At 30.6% G+C, this 17,652-nt stretch overlaps 1 protein-coding gene across 5 annotated transcripts in view; it reads left to right on the top strand.

Annotated features, from left to right (window-relative positions):
• The window catches only part of LOC129908710 (uncharacterized), a 218,323-nt gene that overhangs the window by 128,606 nt on the left and 72,065 nt on the right, over positions 1-17,652 (top strand). For all 5 annotated transcript variants that reach the window (XM_055985432.1, XM_055985433.1, XM_055985430.1 and 2 more), the window contains one exon: positions 9,944-10,064. In XM_055985432.1, coding sequence (XP_055841407.1) covers positions 9,944-10,064 — 121 coding nt within the window. The remainder of the gene's footprint in view (positions 1-9,943; positions 10,065-17,652) is intronic.

Raw genomic sequence — 17,652 nt, forward strand, 5'->3', positions numbered from 1 at the left:
TTTTTTACATATACATATATACATTTTTAGAAACATAAACCATATATGGGTTAGTGTGCAGCAAGTCAATTTCCAGAAAACAATTAATAACCCATATATGGTTTAGTATGCATTCAAGGTATGTTTTGTAAAATATGTCTTTATTACATTGGACTTTCCTTATTCATGGAATTTATTCAAACTCTTTCTTTTATCATTGTTGCAGAAGAACACCTTCCATTTTCTACATGTACACAATACGTTTTCAGTCCCGAAATTTGATATATTGGTGTTTTTGTTTGCCATTCAGGGATATGGTCGATGTTTTCAGTTAGTACTGAATTCAACGGCTTTTGCCCTTGGTTGTTGTGAGTGAATTGGAGTTTCGGGATTAGATGGGGCTGGACTTCCGTGACTTGTATATAACTCCCTCAGCTTTGTTTTGTTCCATCTCTGCTTTTTTCACATGCCAAAGCTGAAGGGCATCATATTTTTCGTGACATTTTGGTGTTACAGATTTGCAAAAGTGCTCGGAGATGGCTTGTTTGATGTTAAAAAGGGCCAGAATCTGAAGCTAGATCGTCATCACTTCGAAAGCTATCACCAGTTTTAGCATTAACACACTTATTTTTTCCATAGAAAGTCTTCCAATTCATTTTACAAAAAAAAAAAAAAAATTGCCACAAAAATCAGTAATGTAAATCGCCAACGCATTATAACCCATATATGGTGTTTTGGAAAAAACGCAAAAAAAAGACAAAAATTATAAAAAAAAAACAAAAAACCAACTTCTTAAACATATAAAAGTATAATAAATTCATACGAAACTTATTTTTAATTGGATGCAACTTACTTATTTCTTATAAAAAAACACTTGAAAAGTTCGCACTTTTATTCACTGATTTGCACTTTAGACATGCTCTTGAAACAATGAGTTTATTTCAGAATCACGACTCTCTTACTGATAATAAAAACCGGTTATTTATAAAAAAATAGACATAGTTTTATTAAAGTTTTTTCTTTTTGACATTTGGTGCAATATAACAAGAATAAATCGATATGAAATCGATAAACCATATATGGGTTAGTATGCGGTAGAGGGTTAATTTTTTTTTAAAGAATTTTTTTTTGTATTTGTAATTAATAGCTCAGGGCAATTAGTCAAAATATGGGCATGAAATCGCATTTTTCGCGGGACAAAATTTTTTTCGTGGAATGTGTTCGGGTGGTTGTCCTTATCATAAAAGTCAATTTGTTGGGAAAATTGGAGGTTGGGAACAGCCGCCATCTTGGAAAAGAGATTGGTAGCGTTTTTATTGAATAGCTCCATTGTTATTCATTTTAACAGAAAATGACAAAGGTAGGACTTATTAACAATAAAATTATCTAAACAATGATATACAAAACAATTCCGTGAGTTGATTAAATAAAATTTTATAGTTAGTCAAAGTGCGGGTTTGTATCGCAAGGTTGGGACAAAATGACATTTTTTCATATATCTGACGAACTTTTGATTTGTTTGGATAATTCTTCAAGAATGAATTATAGTACTTATAATTACCTATAAAATGAGCCCACAATCGTTATTGTAACCATCGTATTGTAGAAGTAATCTAACTCCGAAACTCTCCATGTACTAGTCAAAAGTGAGAAAAAAGCTAGTTTTTTGCTAGTAGGCCGAGAAAATTTTGGGAGTAGAGGTATAACCAAAATATAAGTACGCAGTTTTGCTGCCATACTCGTGTTAATGTCGATTTCAAAGGTCTGACAACTCTAATTTTGGGCTTTATACGGTTTTTGGGGGGTTAAATAACTTAAATTTTCCAGTTAACGTGAATGGGCTAAATTTGTACTATTTGAAATTATAAATATACAAGCTGATGCTCTATTATTTTTCCTAAATCTGGACACCTTAATCTCGGCTATGGGGTTAATAGAACTCACGATATAAGCTTTTTTAACTAACCATATCAGGCTTTTCAATTCAAATAAACAAACAAAAATCGAAACAAAAAAGCCTCTAAAACATAATCGTATAAACGGCTTATATCTTGAGTTCTATTGGTCACATCCTCAAGATTGGGGTGTCTAGATTTAGGAAAAATAATAGGGAATCAGCTTGTATATTTATAATTTCAAATAGTAGGTGTGTTTTTTTGTTTATCTATATAGATTTTGTGCAAAAAAAACGACATCGGGATTTTTGAAATCCATGCAAACATTTGGCACCACTGTACATATACTTTGGCAGCTGTCTGTCAAAAACGTTGCTTTTGTTTTTTTTTATTTTAACTCCGAAGTGGGAAGGCCATTACATCCATGTTGGATACAAACAAAAATTTTCATATTGCCATGGCATCCATGTTGGATTCAAAAAAATTGTTTTTTCACAAAAAACCAAAAATATTATCTGTATATTCTTAGCTACATTTTAAGACCATGACCATTAACATTAGTTGCGTCGTTCTTGTGTTATAAGCGTTTGAAGGTAGCCATATTGAATTTTTTTACGATTTTTTAAAAATCAAATGTGAAAACTTTTTTATTTTTATTTCTAATTTTTCGAAAAAACTTTGGTAATTTTATATACATATGTGTTCAACAATCTTATCAGGATCCATTTAAGACTTTTATCTGAAAAGTGCATTGCGTATATTTCGAGATATTAACATTTCAATGCAACCATGTCAAACAAATTTTTGATTATTTTTTTCTATGAGAGTTTTTTTCAAACCTCGTTTTCTCCGCTTTTTTTTTTGTTAATATTTTCAGATATTTCTGTATGAACACAACAATTAAACTACCTTGGCACTACTGTTTTTATCGAGAGAAAGTAAAATCTGGATAATTATCTGGATTTTTCAAAAATCTATACAGATAAAGTTTTTGTTGTTTTTAACACGTAAATTGTTTTGATTTCAAAAATCTCGATGTCGTTTTTTTGCACAAAATCTATATAGATAAACAAAAAAACACACCTAGTATAAATTTAGCCCATTCACGTTAACTGGAAAACTTACGTTATTAAACCCCCCAAAAACCGTATAAAGCCCAAAATTAGAGTTGTCAGACCTTTGAAATCGACATTAACACGAGTATGGCAGCAAAACTGCGTACTTATATTTTGGTTATACCTCTACTCCCAAAATTTTCTCGGCCTACTAGCAAAAAACTAGCTTTTTTCTCACTTTTGACTAGTACATGGAGAGTTTCGGAGTTAGATTACTTCTACAATACGATGGTTACAATAACGATTGTGGGCTCATTTTATAGGTAATTATAAGTACTATAATTCATTCTTGAAGAATTATCCAAACAAATCAAAAGTTCGTCAGATATATGAAAAAATGTCATTTTGTCCCAACCTTGCGATACAAACCCGCACTTTGACTAACTATAAAATTTTATTTAATCAACTCACGGAATTGTTTTGTATATCATTGTTTAGATAATTTTATTGTTAATAAGTCCTACCTTTGTCATTTTCTGTTAAAATGAATAACAATGGAGCTATTCAATAAAAACGCTACCAATCTCTTTTCCAAGATGGCGGCTGTTCCCAACCTCCAATTTTCCCAACAAATTGACTTTTATGATAAGGACAACCACCCGAACACATTCCATGAAAAAAATTTTGTCCCGCGAAAAATGCGATTTAAATTACTAATTTCCCTGGGCTATAATTTTAGATTTAAATTAAATAATCAATATTTTTAAGGGCCAATTTTTCAATAGTCAGTTAAACAGTCATTTAGTACTTATTCTTAAGGATAGAGAAAAAATCAATTTTTCAACAAGCAGATATAGCTTATTCCTTACACAGAGAAAAATAGACCACATAAAATAGAACAAAAACAATAAGATTTCTCTATGGTTTTCATCCAAGAAGGAAACCTTATTAAAACAATCGGGTTTTCCTTATTGTTTTAAAATCTGCAAAAAAATAAAAAAAACGATGACCAGGCTGGGAATCGAACTGGAGACTTCAAATCATTAGTCGCCCACCTTACCACCTGGACCAACCTGCCATGAAAATATTGATCGCGATTTTTGTTCTAGTGCTAAGTTGCAAAAAAAAACAACTTTTCAGTCAAATTTTAATAAGATTTTCTCTATAAAAATAATAAGAAATCTCCTTAAAAAAACCTTATTAATCGTTGATTTTAATAAGATTTCCTTATGAAATGTATGGAAGGTAAAACAATATGGCAATCTGTTAGTTTTTAGCGGGTCATATTTTTCTCTGTGTAGAATAAAACTATCTGCTTCTTTCAGAGACGAATAAAAATTATTCTAAGGAATAATCTCAACAAAAATATTGTGTCAGTTGTCAAAGCTGTTTTGAAAGAATTTTGAAAAAAATACAGTGGAACACAAGAAAACAAAAACACTCATGAATAAAAATGACGTTTAATTTTAAATATTTTTAATTTGACAATTTTTTTTTGTTATTCTGTAGAATAAATTATTCTTGATTGAAAAATTCAATGTTTTTATCTGATTGTTTATGAGCCTAATAACTTTATTCGTCGAACAGTTAACTGGCTGTTTATTAGAAGATTGAAAAATTGGCTCTAAAACGAATAAGTGAATTTTCTTTATGTGAATTCTAAAACTTTTTTCAGAACACCAATATTTTAGGTAATTTTAATTTTTGAAAAAATTTTATAGGAAATAATATTAACGAAAAAAAAAAAAATCAAAAATTCTTTGTTGTATAAGAAATCTAATGGTACCTATTTTTCATTTGAGATTAAAACCATTCAAAAAGTTGTTTTCGTAATATTAAAAATAACTTTGTATTCTTTTTTGCATTTCTCGTAAATAAATGATAAAATAAAATTTAAACCGTAAGTAGGAGCTACCAAGTTGTATACTTAATTTTTTAGTTTTTAACGATAAATTGGAATGTTTACTTTTGAAAATTTCTAAATTTATAGAAGGTTTTTTATGAAAATCGGTTGACTGAGAAAAACATGCTTAACGGTTTAAAATTCGATAATTAAGGTATCGAATTTAATTTTTTTGACTACAGATTAAATGAAAATTTCTTAGTTTTTGGGTGATCCTCAGGGCCGGCCCTATTACCTGTGCCAGATGTGCATATGCACAAAGCGCAGAGCTGCAGGGGCGCAAGCTCACAAGAAAACTACATTCATATGTTTTCATTTTTATATATTAACCTACTTTATTTTTTTTTTTTTACTATGTCACTGCGAAATAATTTCTAAACATGCAAATTAAACCATTTTATCATTTTGAAAAAAAAAATCCTTCGTATAAGTACCAAAATCAACGCCAATTAATTCAAACAAAAAATATTCAAACTTCCTCCATACGCGCAAGATTTTTATTTGCCCGTTTCACTCGAAAATCCCCATACAAATAAATATTAGGGTGGGTCAAAAAAAATGGAAATTCGTTTTTTTGATTTTGTACTTCAAAAACTCGATTGCTAGACACCTCTAGAATATGAGCTCTTTATCTTAATGGGAAGGTCCTCCGCTTTTCAATTTTCCATTTTTAGCTTCTACCACAAAAAAAAATAATTTTTTTATTAATTGACTTTTTAGCCAATTTTTTTTACATATTCTTGTAGAAAATTGAACGCTCTACAAAAAAGGTTAAATACACTTTTTTTTAATTATCTAACCGTTTGGTAGATATTTGAGGTCCAAAAATCGAGAAAATCTTTGAAAATTCGTTTTTTGTTCTTAATTTTGTAACAAATTGAAACATTATAATAATCAAACGCGCATGACATATTCTTGTAGGAAACAGATTGCTCCACAAAAAAGGTATTATTAACTTTTTTTCAAAATTTTCTAATTCACTGAAAAGTCATTATTATTAAGTTAGTTAGATAGATTATTGTAGGGGCTTAAATGTTCTACAAAAAAGTCTGTGGCATCAAATTGGTTGCTTTAACCGTTTAGAAGATTTTTGTCTCTCTTGGTAGTTCGTTTACATTTCGAATGAGAAAATATGAGTAGAATTTTTCAAATAGGAATAGATAGTTTGGATAGTTTTGAAATAAAAAAAAAAATAATCAAAATTCAAGGTAAATATTGCGTACCTTTTTGTATTTGATATGCATTTTTAAGGAATTGGATGTAGTTTTTAAAACATTAATTTACTTTTTCGTTAGTGTTTTTTATGTAGGTATACGTCAAATATCTTTGAGACATGTGAAATTCACCTTCTTGTTTTCAATTTTACTCTCAACACTAACACCTACACATGCATATTTATGACTGTAATATTTATTAAAGAAAAAATAATTAAAAACAAAGAATATTAAAGAAATAGATTTATAGGTCAAATATGAGTAGGTACAGTAGCAGGTTTCATAACTAATCAACAAAATTGGAGCTGCGCTGCGATTTGTTGCACTTTCTCTACATAAGTAAGTGATTTTGTTGCTAGCTGTATTAGTTGCTGTTGCTTGCTAATAACCTAACATTGACTGTAAATGTCTATCACCCTCTAATAGCCACCTGATTGAAGCCATAATCTGTTAATTGAGTTTGAACATTTTTTTATTTTTCCTTGCTAACACTTTTACACTTTTTTGACAAAGTATAAAATAGTCATAGTCGATGTAAAGGAGAATGAAGAGTTGCATGGCACATCATCACGATGCATCACGAAATAAGAAGCCTCACCATAAAATATTCAAACCAAATGGTTTTCCATTCGAAAACACATTATACACTGTTTTTTTTTTTTTTTTTTTTTTTTTTAATTGAGCTAGTGTATTTTCTCTGGACCAGTGTCATAGAAGCAAGAACCTCTAGAACAGACTACGGCATACATGAACGTCATGCAAATCAAATGGGTTCCTTGAAGAAGGCACATCTCTTCTTTATATGAGAGTAGGCATGGTATAGGTACCTACTGGCCTGACCAAGCTAATAGCATCTTCACAGTTTTTTCTTCAATTTTTTTTTATACCTCTCGACCATAGAGCTAGATGATGTTGCAAGACTTCTTGTGTCAGATCAGATGCTGACAACGACGACGCCAAGTTGAGGCCAGAACGAAATTGAAATTTTTTGTATTTCTTTTTTGTTTGTATTTTAACATGAAGACATGACTTTTGAGGTAGGTTTGCGATAAAAAATTGACAATGTTGTCAGACGTGTTGCTTCATCCACAGTCTCATATAGGTGCAGTAATTGGATTTCAAAATATTTTCTTTGGGTTCTATTAAAATGTCAATATTGATCGTTCTTTTGTTTGTTAGAAATCAATAAAAATGGGTAGTATAGTAAGAAACTTTGATGAAATAATTAGCGGTCTTAAAGGGGTCTTTAGTCACTTTCTGCAGGATAAAACACCCTCTTTATGTTAAGAAAATCAATAAAAATAGTAGTTAGAAATTTTGACGAAACAATTAAAGGGGTCTTAAGTCTCTTTTCGCCGAACGAAACACCCTGTTTATTTTTAGAAAATCAATAAAAATGGCAATAAGAAATTTTGACGAAACAATTAGGGTCTTAAAGGGGTCTTAAATGGCTTTCTTGCATTTAAAAAATCTATAAAAATGGTAGTAAGCAATTTTGACGAAACAATTAAGGTCTTACAGGGGTCTTGCAGCTTTTTTAGAAATCAATAAAAATGGTTTGAAGACATTTTGATGAAACAATTAGGGTCCAAAATGGATTTTTGAAGGACGAAACACCCTGTTTATGTTAAAAAAATCAATAAAAATGGTAATAAGAAATTTTGATGAAAAAATAAGGGTCTTTAAGGGGTCTTAAGTGGCTCCAACTAGGGTCTTAAAGGGGATTAAGTGGCTTTTTGCAGGACGGAACACCTTGTTTATTTTTAGAAAATCAATAAAAATGGTAGTAAGAAATTTTGGCAAAACAATTAGGGTCTTAAAAGGGTCTCAAGTGTTTTTTTTGCAGGACAAAACACCTTGTTTATGTTTAGAAAAATCAATAAAAATGGTAGTAAAAAATGTTTGCAAAACAATTAGGGTCTTAAAAGGGTCTCAAGTGTTTTTTTTGCAGGACAAAACACCTTGTTTATGATTAGAAAAATCAATACACATAGTAGTAAGAAATTTTGAAAAAACAATTAGGGTCTTAAAAAGGCCTTAAGTGGTTTTTTTAGAAATCAATAAAAATGGTAGTAAGAAATTTTGACTAAACAAAAGGAGTCTTAAGTGGTCTTTTGATGGACGAAAAAATCTGTTTATGTTTAGAAAATCAATAAAAATGGTTGTAAGAAATGTTGACGAAACAATTAGGGTCTTAAAAGAGTCTTAAGTGGCTTATTGCAGGACAAAACATCCTGTTTATGTTTCAAAAATCAGTAAAATCGGTAGTAAGAAGCTTTGATGAAATAATTAGGGTCTTAAACTAGTCTTAGGTGGATTTTTCAGGACGAAACACCCTGTTTATGTTTAAAAATATCAATAAAAATGGTAATAAGACATTTTGACGAAACAATTAGGGTCTTTAAGGGGTCTTAAGTGGCCCCAATTAGGATCTTAAAGGGGTATTAAGTGCCTTTTTGTAGCACGAAACACTCTGTTTATGTTAAGAAAATCAATGAAATGATAGTTAGAAATTTTGACGAAAAAATTAAGGTCTTAAAGGGGTCTTAAGTGGCTTTTTAAACAAATTAATTAAAATGTTTGTAAGAAATTTTGATGAAACAATTAGGGTCTTAAGTGGCATTTTTAGAAATCAATAAAAAAGGTTGTAAGAAATTTTGATGAAACAATTAGGGTCTTAAGTGGCTTTTTTAGAAATCAATAGAAAAGGTTGTAAGAAATTTTGATGAAACAATTAGTGTCTTAAATGGGTCTTAAGTGACTTTTTTAGAAATCTTAGGATCTTAAAGGAGTTTTGAGTAGCTTTTTGCAGGACGTAACACGCTGTTTATGTTAAGAAAATCAATAAAAATGATTGTTAGAAATTGTGACGAAAAAATTAGGGTCTTAAAGGGGTCTTAAGTGGCTTTTAAAAAAAATTAATTAAAATGTTTGTAAGAAATTTATATGAAACAATTAGGGTCCTAAATGGCATTTTTATAAATCAATAAAAAGGTTGTAAGAAATTTTGATGACACAATTAGGGTCTTAAATGGGTCTTAAGTGACTTTTTTAGAAATTTTAGGGTCTTAAAGGGGTCTTAAGTAGAACACCCTGATTACGTTTAAAAAATCAATAAAAATGGTAGTTAGAAATTATGACCAAACAATTAGGGTCTTAAAGAGGTCTTAAGTGGCTTTTTGGAGGACGAAATACCCTGTTCGTGTTTAGAAAATTGCGTTGTAATAAAATAAATTACTTATTCGACCCTTGAAGTCTGAGTATCCCATTTAGTCATAGCGAAAAAAAAAATTGAATAAAAATAAAAGATCTTTCAAAACTATTACCTGCTCATTACTCATTGTCCTCATGAGCTCTGTTGTACTTTGTTGTGTTCCATTCATATGAACTGTGTGCGGCTGTTGTAAACGATGATGTGGGAAACTCGTATGGCTCACGTCTCTAATGTTAGGTAATCTTTTGTTCCCTGGACACAAATATTCCTAATCCAAGTCATAGAGCTATAAACACAGAGCCCCCGAAAGTAGGTTTTGAAGGCATGGAACAATAGAGCAAAGCTTGGGACTTTAATATTGTTTATTGTTTGGGGGGGAATTTCGTTTAAACAATTTAAAGAATTTACCCAGACTGTTGGGAGAGTATATAATATAGGTACTTATAATTCTTACTCCCGCTGCTGTTATACAAAAAATACACTTTAAAAAAGAGAGATACTTATCGTTTAGAGATCTTTTATCTTGAATTTCAGTGTGAAAGATCTGTTTTTTGTTGTTGTTGTTTTTTTTTTTTTTTATTGTGTGCAATTTGTTTGTGAGGTGGTTGATCTTTTTTTATATTGTTTTCTATTTTACTAAAATTTTTTTTCATTCAAATTTTGTGTTTTTTTTTATCTTTTAGGAACACGCGATTTAAGTGGCCGACCTATTGTTAGTGTGGATGCTGAGTGTTTGATGAACTCCAGTTTAAATTGTTATGAGGTTGCAACCGTTTTGCTATTCTATAGCACCATCCCAGAAAGGTAAGTTAAAACCGAGTTTATAAAACTATACAAAAGTGGTGTTAAGCAAGATGATGGTGTCGACAGTTTAGTATAGAAAAAAAAAAAAAAAAAACAAATATTGAAATATTTTAGAGCATGAGTAATAATGATAAACCATAAAAGAATTTTTAGTTGAGTCATAATAATACTGAAATGAATATGGTGATTCATTTCAGCTATTAAAGGATTAAAGGCTCGTACAGAAAAGGATTCTAAAAACTGCATTAATGTCACTAAAGTCGGCACTTTATTGCATTAAAATTGCCAATTATTGCCAAAATTGTGAGAAATTCGACAAATATTAAAAAAAAATATTTAATGCACACATCTTGCATTGAATTATTTTTGGTTAATGCAGAAAATTTTTTATTCGCAATAATATTTTTTTTAAATGTAAAATTTTTTTATTTCAAAAAATATTTTTTTTTTTCAATTTGTAAGCGAAAACAATCAATTAAAAAAATGATTTTTTATAAACCATGACAATAATAACGCCCAGAAAAGTCAGGTCAGGAATGTAAGGTTTTGCATGGATATAAATAAATTTTAAATGGTTACTGTGGCGTATACGTAACTGTTTTTTCTTTGGAAATAATTTGTTGTTCAGTATTAATTTTTTTTACCGCTTGTCAAGTTTTGAGACCAATTGTTTTTTGACAATTAATTATGTATGAAATTTGGTTTTTTTTATTTGTAATTCTTCGTTTACATCAACAGCGTATAAGGTTTATCCCGTTTTAGAGTTATGTTTTGAATGAAGTTTGTCGCAGAATAGGGTTAAGACCATAGCGGATGCAGTACAAATTTAACAATTTTTGGTACGACCGGAATCGCACTTTAAGCCCTTTCTATTGACACTTATTCATGTAATACAAAACTTTTAAATGAATTCACCCATACACGAAAAAAAAAACACCTTAAAATAAGATGATGCCCACCTGAAATCCCACCAACATACGATTTCCGCTTTAAATGAGAGGAATCAGCTCGTCAGATTCAGCTTTAATATCAGCAGTTTATCGTACTATAGTTCCAATGATGAGATGTTCTGATGGTAAAGCACACGCCTAGTGACAAAACAGTTGTTTTATTGTTAATTAAAATGTCTCCACATAAAAAATAAGAGGATTTTCCGCTTAAATTAAGTGGATTTGATTTTAAGAAATTAAGAAGATTTGTCCGCTTAATTTAAGACGAAAGTTATCTTGGCAAAAAAAAAGATGAAGAAATCCGCTTTATTTAATGCGGAATTCGCCGGATCCGCTTGTTTTTAGGTGCGCTTTTCACTCCGTGAACAAAATACAAAAGTTTTTAAAACTTTGTCAAACTTTGAAAAAAAAAATGTGTTTGAAGAAAAAAATATTTTTTTTTGTCTAAAAATCTAAGATCTCTCCATTGGACGATAATACCCTGTCAAGGCATATTGTTGCCGTGCTTTAATAGTGTTTTTAATGTTTATATGCTTTTGCCAATTTTTTTTTTTTTGTATTTGGTGCTTTTTTCAAAGTTAAAGAACTTTGATTTTAGTATATTTTATGACTTGAAGCCAGTTTAAACTAATCTTGTTCTACTTCGATTTTAATAATTATTATCTAGTAAATTAACTATAGCAAATTATTAGGGAACAGCTCTGATTTTGACGATTTTTTTTTTCAAACGTAGGTAATTAAAAATTCTTTAAAGTTTATAGATTAAAAATTGCCGATGTTGCCGTAATATTTTTTAAAATTAAAATTAAATTTTTTTTTAACCAAACCATTTTTGTGTTTGCTTAAATTTCATAAAACAAATGATAGCAAAAGATTCTATGTGTAATTTAAGGAAAAATATATAAGGGAGTAAGGGACAATCTTCCATTTTTGTGCAAATTGAAAACTACAATGTTAAAACAATGTTCAAGTGTAAAGACTTTATGAAAAGCCATTTTAAATACAAAAAAATATCTAAAATTTTCATCGCTATCACCTGCATTAAAGTCAATTTTATACCCGCACACCTTAAACACGATAGTAAAGTTTTTTTTTTCCATTCATTTTACCTACATAAAAAATTTAAAAACAAACAATAAATAATTTTTCTTCTAACCTTCAACTTCCAAGTGTTTTGACAAATAGGTGTCAAATGCATAGATATGCTATGATAAATATTATGACATCACCATTATCCATTCTAATCGACAAAAAATAATAAATTGTGACATAAAAGAAAAAAAAAAAAATAATATGAAAAACTTACATCATTTGTCAAAAATGACAGACAAGCACACGCATCTAGACACTTCATTCAGTCTTAAAAAAGACCGAAAACGATCTACTGCATGTATCGTATCGATTTTCTAATTTTATCATCACTTAAAAAATAATTACATTGCAAGGCTTCTGTCATCGTTTAAAGAGATTGTGCAGAGCTAAGTTCATTAACCTAGTTTTTACAATGTGCGTGTCGAACGACAACGACTAGACATTAGACAATCCTCAATATAATTCAGCATTGAAGCTGACAACTAAAAATAACATACTCATAAAAAACTAAAAACGCATATTCATCCACCTCTATGCGATCATCATCGATTGCATGCAATTGAACCCTCAATCGACAATCGATTTAACTCAAATGTATGTCAGGCTTCTTCAATTGACTAAAAATATAGAATTCCTACATCATCGTTTTGTTTTCGTTGTCATCGTCGCAGTCAGTCGCATCTTCAGATCAACCCACTCATTCAACTCCATCACCATAAGCCGTCTTCTCTTGTAAACTTAAGTTTCTGATCGATACTCTTTTCAGCAACAATTTTTTTTTTTTTTTTTTGTTGCCATATCATTTCAGCTATGATCCAACATAATAATGCGCCTGCAAGCTGCAATCCAAATGCAATTCTCAGGCGCATTCTCTGACGGTGTTGTACTTGACAATCATATTAAATCATCACTATACGGTTGGTGTGCTTTCAACACGGTTCCCCTTTGGCAAACTATGTGTATACAACTTTTTTTGTTGAATCTTATGAATCTTATACAACAACGACGTATAGATGTGATAATCCTCAAGAAGAATATTCATAATACCTGTGTAGTGTTCTGTATGGCGCAGGTGTTAAGTGTGCAACAAGACATTGAACAACAAAGTCATGATACCTTGGTTGGTTCTTATGGCCGCAACCAACCATTAAATTAACAAAATGTCCAATAGTTGTATTGGCCGATCGGTATGTTGGATATAGCTTTACCGTGTCGCTTCAGGGAAAGATTTGCTATGATTCACTATAAAGAAGTTAGAAGTCTATCAGGGATGTTATATATCGACAGTTTGTTAAGTATAATTCACGAAGTTGAAATTTTTAAGAATATTCGAAAATTTAAAAAAAAAATCATATAACAACCCTGTTGAATATAGTTCTTGTTACCTATTTCTTATGACCGTTGTAGTACTAAAATTAACAAAATGTTTGATAGTTGCATCATCATCCGGTGAAATGTTTGAAATCTGCCTTAAAAAATCATAATTCAAAATATTCATAAATACAATATGATCAGGGTTGTTATATATATACATATCAACGTTTATAATTTTATTTAAGAATTCCGCTTCAGAGTCAGTTATTTTGTTATTTTTATTATATGGCTATCCTATATCTTCAGATTACATAAATTATAACAAACTGGAAGATATAATTCAGGGATGTTAATTAGGTACATTTTGAAATTTGATTTGGTAATTCTTAGAAAGCATGTAACAACCCTGCATTTTCTTCATAACTCCTATATTTTCTTGAGACCACGAATACTTACAAGTAGTTAACACTACACTATTTGAGGCTATGAAAACAATAGTGGTGTAAGACATAAAAGTTTTGAGCTACGAGAGATTTAAGATACAGAGTTTTTTAAAACTTTTTTTTAACACTTTTTTTTGTGCCATCTAGTTTTGAATATAGCTAGGTGCATAAATCTATTTTTGTATTAAAAAAGATATATTAAGGCCGTGTGTGAATTGCGTTAAATAGTTAACCCCTTGTAAAATTTTTGACGCTATTGAGATGAATAAAAAAATTTCAGCTGTATGGCTTATTGTTTAGTATTTTTCTCTGCCTCTTTTCTGCCATGAAACTCCTTTTTTATAAAAAAAAAAAAAAATAAAACCATCTTCAAAAAAATTTAACCTAATTTAACCAGGTCCCAGAGCCCATTAAATTTTTAACAGCTGAAAATGTTTTATTCACCTCAATAGTGTCAAAAATCTTACACGGTGTTAACTATTTAACGCAATTCATACACGGCCTATTAGACCCATTTTTATGAAAAACTCATTTTTGAAAAAAATGTCATTTAGTCTCTTTAGTTTGTTTTTGACGTTTCACTTGAAGAACTTGTAACTTGGTCAATTCAGTTAACCGCCGTAACATGACATACAAAATTATTACAAGATATTTTCAGCTTAGAATTTTTTTAAATATGCAATGCATATAATGACTTAAATCACTTAAAATGACTTATACAAAAATATATGAAACTGCATCAAATTTTCATCGTTTTTGGATCTCACTCATCGCTGGAAAAATTCAAATTTAATAAACTTTGCTTGGTTTAGAAGGTGATAATGGAAAAAAAATACAATTACATGTATTTTTTTTTGTCATAATCCTTTGAAAAAAATTTTAGACAAAAATAACACAACCCTCTTTTTTTTTTTTCTTATAAATTTGAGAACGCATCAAAATTCCAAAATAAATTTTGAATAGAAGATATGAACTCAAAGTGAAAAGGACTATGCAGTTATGTACAAAAATTACATATCTATTTTTTTTGGGATTTTCGAAAAAAAAAAATCCAAGGTTAACCCCTGCCGAAAAAAAATGCATTTAAAAAAAATTTCTTCCAAATCCATCGAGTGAAACGTCAAAAGAAAGGTCTCTTTAGGTTCTATTATCTTATCATAACCAAACATTTTTTTGAGGTTTAGTTTAGATGCAAAATTCAAAAAATCTAAATTCTTCCTTCAAAAAAAAAAATTGCCGAAAAAAGTTAATTTAAAAAAAAATTCCTCCAAATACATCGAGTGAGGCATCAGAAGAAAGGTCTCTTTAAGATCTATTTACCTATTAAAACCGAACTCTTGTTTGCTGTCTAATTAAGATCCAAAAATTACAAATCAATATTTTTTCAGAGTTTCGAAAAAAATCAAGACCCCTTGCAGAAAAAAAATCCATTTGAAAAAATTGTTAGAAATTCATAGGTGAGACATTAAAAGAAAGGTCTCTTTGAACTCTACTATCCTAAAAAAAAACCTAATTTAGGTGCAAAAATTACAAATCCATATTTTTCAGAATATCGAAAAAATCAAGATAAACAGCTTTCAGTTCTATTCACGAATTTTGATTTTTGAAAGCAGATATCTTTTAACCAAAGACTCGAAAAAAGTTTTGGTTTAAAGTTATGAGTTAATAGTTTTTCGAAAAAAAGGATTTTAAAAAAATTTCCTCCGAATCCATCGAGTGAAACATCAAGAAAGTTCTCTTTAAGATCTATTCACGTGTGAAAACCAAACATTTTTATATGTCCGATTGCTCAGTTATTTGCAATCGAATTTTTATTTTTTTTTTCCACATTTGGATTTTGAAAGCAGATATCTTTGGACCAAAGTCTCGAAACGAGTTTTGGGTGCCTATTTTTTAAGTAAAAAAAACTTATATTTTCATTCAAAATAAAACTTTTTCATAAAATATTGACAGATCGTGCAGAATAAACATGGTTTTTTTCAATTGATAACTTTCTTTTGCGGACAAGCAAAACGCTTTTAACGATACCTCTTTAGTTAAATTATGACAAATATTTTCGAAGTAATGAGGGAACAGATGAACATACACTGAAAAAGGTTTTTGAACATCGAAAAATCTTTCAGAAAAAAACTCTGATTTATAAATTGCAATTAGTTAGTTAGTTAGGTAAAAACTCTTAATACTAATCTTAACTCGAAAATAATTCGACAATCATATAACATCCCTGCTGTATGAGTCATTCGTGCAAAATAGATTCAAGTTTATTGACCAATTATCCCAAGAATTCCACAAGAGAGTCCACTCCTTCGGATGAAAGCAGCAAAAATCGAGGAAAGCATTACTGATCGATCACTTTTCAACTTCAACTAAGAGTATTCAAAAATATAAACGCTTGAGTGCGTCGCACTTCATCGACGTCTCTCTTATATTCGTTCTAAATCACTCTAGAAACTCATCGTTCTAATGCTAATCATGGGAATCAACCTTATGGATAGAGGGCATTATGCAAATGAGGTCATTTGCCATATCTTCACATTACACCACAATCCAGCAAGCTCCGCAAGCTATTCATACAACGTGATTGTGAGCTGATGCTATTTCTGGATGTTGAAGAAAAGACATGGAGAAGGTTTTCAAATTTTATGTATATCGCAAACGGGATTAGTATTCCGGTAATGTTCTTATAGCCATATAGCAACTTGCAGCAACTCTGAACTGAATTACAAGTGTTAGACATTATTATACTAAAAAAACCACTCCTGTTGTAATGTGAGTGAGTGTTAGTCGGCATCGGGATTGAAAATCAGGAATGGATATATTTTTGTATAACATGGGAAGCTTCTTCTTTCTACAACCATAGATCTTAAACAGCAGCGTTTTGTATATGTATTTGATCTGCAATGCTGATTATTATAGCTTCTTGGTAAAAGCGAAGCAACCGAAGAAGACGTTATAGGATCTTTATACGAGTGATGTTCGCTTGGTGTGTTATGATGTTAGCTGTCGTGTCAGAAGTCCGTACATGAGATGAATATGGGAATAGCCGTTTTTGAAGTTATACTTCTTATGGGAGGGTGAGTATGAAAATTTACTTTTTGACAAGAATGTCAAAGGGATTATGACGCGATCACCCTGGGTAGCAGGGCTGTCGTTTCACCTTTAGAGTAGTCAGTACTTTAGTATTTAAAAATGCAGTACGCCGCAGTACGGCAAACATAAAACACACAACACGTTGCAAGTTACATGTTTAATGTGGCAAGTTGCATGTGGCAAGTTGTATGTGGCAAGTTGCATGTGGCAAGTTGCATGTGGCAAGTTGCGTGTGGTAAGTTGCATGTGGCAAGTTGCATGTGGTAATTTCCATGTGGCAAGTTGCCAGGGTTGCAAAAAGCTCACATTTCAGCTCAGCTCACAGCTCAGCTCAAATTTGAGCTAGCTCACTTTTGAGGTAGGTACCATAGCTCAGCTCATTTGGGCTGAGCTGAAAGTGAGCGCCCCTAACTTCCAACGCCTATATCTCGGAATTTTGAAGAAAATGAAAAAAAAAAATGTTTGATGCCAAAAGGTAGCGGGGACCCTAACCTACATTTGGGTACAACTCTTATCCCTGTAGGTCCACGCGTTCTCAAACCGGGAGAACTTAAAAGTAAAAAAAAAATAGGCACGATTCTGAAAAAATAGGCATGATGTGGCGGTTTAACATGGAAGGCGATTTTTTAAAAATCTGACAATGTGCAAAGCGTAGGCCCATGACACAAGCTATCATTTGGCATCACTCCCAAAAATTGC

The sequence above is a fragment of the Episyrphus balteatus genome, chromosome 2 (genome assembly GCF_945859705.1).
Source record: "Episyrphus balteatus chromosome 2, idEpiBalt1.1, whole genome shotgun sequence".
Classification (NCBI taxonomy): domain Eukaryota; kingdom Metazoa; phylum Arthropoda; class Insecta; order Diptera; family Syrphidae; genus Episyrphus; species Episyrphus balteatus.